At 41.3% G+C, this 2,908-nt stretch overlaps 1 protein-coding gene across 1 annotated transcript in view; it reads left to right on the plus strand.

Annotated features, from left to right (window-relative positions):
• Positions 1-336: 336 nt before the first annotated feature.
• Positions 337-2,908, plus strand: part of Raf1 (Raf-1 proto-oncogene, serine/threonine kinase) — a 51,523-nt gene continuing 48,951 nt past the window's right edge. The window contains exon 1 of the mRNA XM_013010337.1: positions 337-414. Coding sequence (XP_012865791.1) covers positions 337-414 — 78 coding nt within the window. The remainder of the gene's footprint in view (positions 415-2,908) is intronic.

Here is a 2,908-nt window from a genome sequence, read left to right on the forward strand (position 1 = left end):
CGGGGCCCGGGGGTGGCGGGCGCGGGTGAGCCCGCTGACGCTTCGGTTCGCGTCTCCTGGCCCCTCTGCGAAGCGGGTCCATACTTCAGAGACGCCTCCCAGGCCCTCTGCTCACCAGAAACGTTTCCCACAAGCGTGGTACCCTCTCCCGGGTCTAACTTTCCGAGGACTCGACTAGATGGGGTGTGTTCCCCAGCACAGAGAAATGGACAGACGTGTCCGAGGTAGTCGAAAGGCGTGTGTCCGTGGGCGCGCACGGTGACCCGGGTCTCTGGAGGACTTCCCCAGCGCCCGATCTGTCAGAGGGCCCCAGCTCTGTGCGCACCGGGTTCGGGAATGGCCTTGGCGGTGAACCTGTGTGCCACGGCGACTACTCTGGTGCTGGAGGACTTCGACGCCAAGTTCCTCAGCCTTGTTGGGCTGCGAAGATTGCATGCCACTGAGGAACACTGAGGTTCTTTTGACTTGTTTTCATTCTTATCACTTCAAGGGCTAAGCTGTTTAAAATCCAACAGAAACAGTTGACCCAGTGGAACACTGGATTCTTGGAAAAATAAACCTGTTACTGTTTCTGTTTTAAAAGCTTATCTTTTAGGTATGTGGTGTTTTGGATTATAAATTGTAGTGGGATTGTGAAGGTCTTGTCAGTAGTGGAAAAACTTAAATGTATTTGAAATAGGAAACCAACTGAAATAAATTTGAATATATTTTAAGGGATTTGGTTTAGCAGAAAAAAAAAACACAAAACACCAAAACAAGCAGGAAGCAGTGCTTGTGGTTCAGTGTGATAGAGCACTAGCCTTGAGCTAAAAGCTCAGGGACAACACTTAGGCCCCAAGTTCAAAACCCATGACCACCAAAAAACCAGAAGCATTTTAAGCTGGGTTGTTTAGGACAAAAAGTGTCTTAAAACTGAAGAATGCTGTTGTATTAAGTGCTCTAAACCTGTCTGCCTTTAGCTTAAAATAATCTACTTGTTTGCTTGAAGATTCAGTAACCATTTGATACTTTTTAGAAGTTAAATTTGACTTTTGCAGAAGCACTAGGTTTATTTTTGAGTTAGAAAATATAATTAGTAACTTCAAATTACTATTTCAAGAAGTGTATTAGTAAATGTATGGTCCTACACTTACATTTCAGATAAAACAGTAGCTTATCTAAAAATAGAAACTAATGTTACAGAGGCACTACTTTTGTTTGTGTGTTAGGAACATACTAGATCATACATAATAATCCTGATCTTGGGCGGAGTTTGCTAGCCATACAGCGTGCTTGAAGGTTGACTTGCCTAAGACTATTTTAAATATTGTCTTTGAAAGGCAGTGAACTAATGTGACAGTGAGGAGGGAGGCTTATGAAACCACAGAATCAAGCTTTGACTTTCAGTTGGGGAGGTTGTGGACGTCATTTTTTTCAAAATAAGAATTAGCTGGAAACTTGCTCACCTTGACTAAATTAGTTGAAATTTGGTTCTTTTAAAAAAAAGTTGTATAGATCTCTGTTTTTGGCATGCATGTGTATTATAATTCCTCATTTAACTGTGTGTGATACTAGATACTAGTGTGATATTAGGTAATTTGTTTCCATGATTCAGTTGATTCTTTTGGTATAGAGCTAAACTATCTTGTCTGTAATCTTCATAGTAGTAATGGCTGGGTACTGTATTCTGACCCCAGGAGTTGATTACATGTTAAAGTTTTCACCTTTAATTTTTAGCATTTGAACCATTTTGTTATATTCTTTTTTTTCTAGAATTACGTGTATAGCTTTCTGTGTATTTTTTTTTTCCTGTCCTAGTCCTGGGGTTTGAGTTCAGGGCCTGGGTGCTGTCCCTGAGCCTTTGTGCCCAAGGCTAGTTTTCTATACTTGAGCCACAGCCTCATTTATAGTGGCTTTTTTAGTGTTTAATTGGAGATGAGAGTCTCAACAGACTTTCCTGCCTGGCCTGGCTTTGAACTATGATCCTCAGATCTTAGCTTCCTGAGTAGCTAGTATTGCAGACATGAATCCCCAGTGCCCAGCTAGCTTTCAGTAATTTCATTATAAAAACAGATGTGAGACAGCAGTGAGGGAGTCTGAACTCTGGGCCTCAAGCTTGGTTCTGTTACTTGAGCCACATGCCCAGCTCTTTCTCCTTTTAGCTTCAGGTAGAGCCTGGAGCTTTTACCGGGGCAGGCTTGGAACTACGATCCTCCTACATGTACTTCCTGAGTAGCTGGGATTATAGGCATGGGCTACTATAACCTAGCGTGGTTTTGTTTTTTAATTTTAATTTTTTAGGTTGGATCTTGATGACTTTTGCCCAGGCTGGCCTTGAACTGAGATCCTCCTATCCCTCCTAGGTAACTGGAATATGGACAGGTGTCACCACAAGAAGCTACTCTTAATGAGTTCATGATTTTAGTTAACTTCAGATCTGTTTGCCTTCTAAAATTACTTGCAGAATTTCTCATTTAAGGAAAATGTCAAGAGGGTGTTGTTTTTTTTGTTGTTGATTTTGGCTTGGGCTATCTGAAGTTTCATTGGCAAGTTACTTACAAAATGTGTTAATTGGCATCACATTCCAATCAGTATACATAGTATTTTTGAAGAACACTTGACACATAATTTTATTTTTAGATCAGATTCTGAAGGGTTTTACTGTGTGGGAACAAACAATCCTGAAGGTATTTTAGGATGTTTAAATCTTTAGGATTTAGAAATTGTTTACATTTTTATATACAGCAGCAGTGAAGCAGCAGGCAGTGGCAGTCAATGTTTTAATGGAACCTGACATGTCTAATTGCTTCTGAGGATGTATGTATGTACTGTGCAGGGGTCTTCTTTCTTTCTTTCTTTTCTTTTCTTTTTTTTTTGGTCAGTCGTGGGGCCTGAACTCTGGGCCTGGGCGCTGTCCCTCAGCTCTTCA

This window comes from Dipodomys ordii, unplaced genomic scaffold, assembly GCF_000151885.1.
Source record: "Dipodomys ordii isolate 6190 unplaced genomic scaffold, Dord_2.0 Scaffold12, whole genome shotgun sequence".
NCBI lineage: Eukaryota > Metazoa > Chordata > Mammalia > Rodentia > Heteromyidae > Dipodomys > Dipodomys ordii.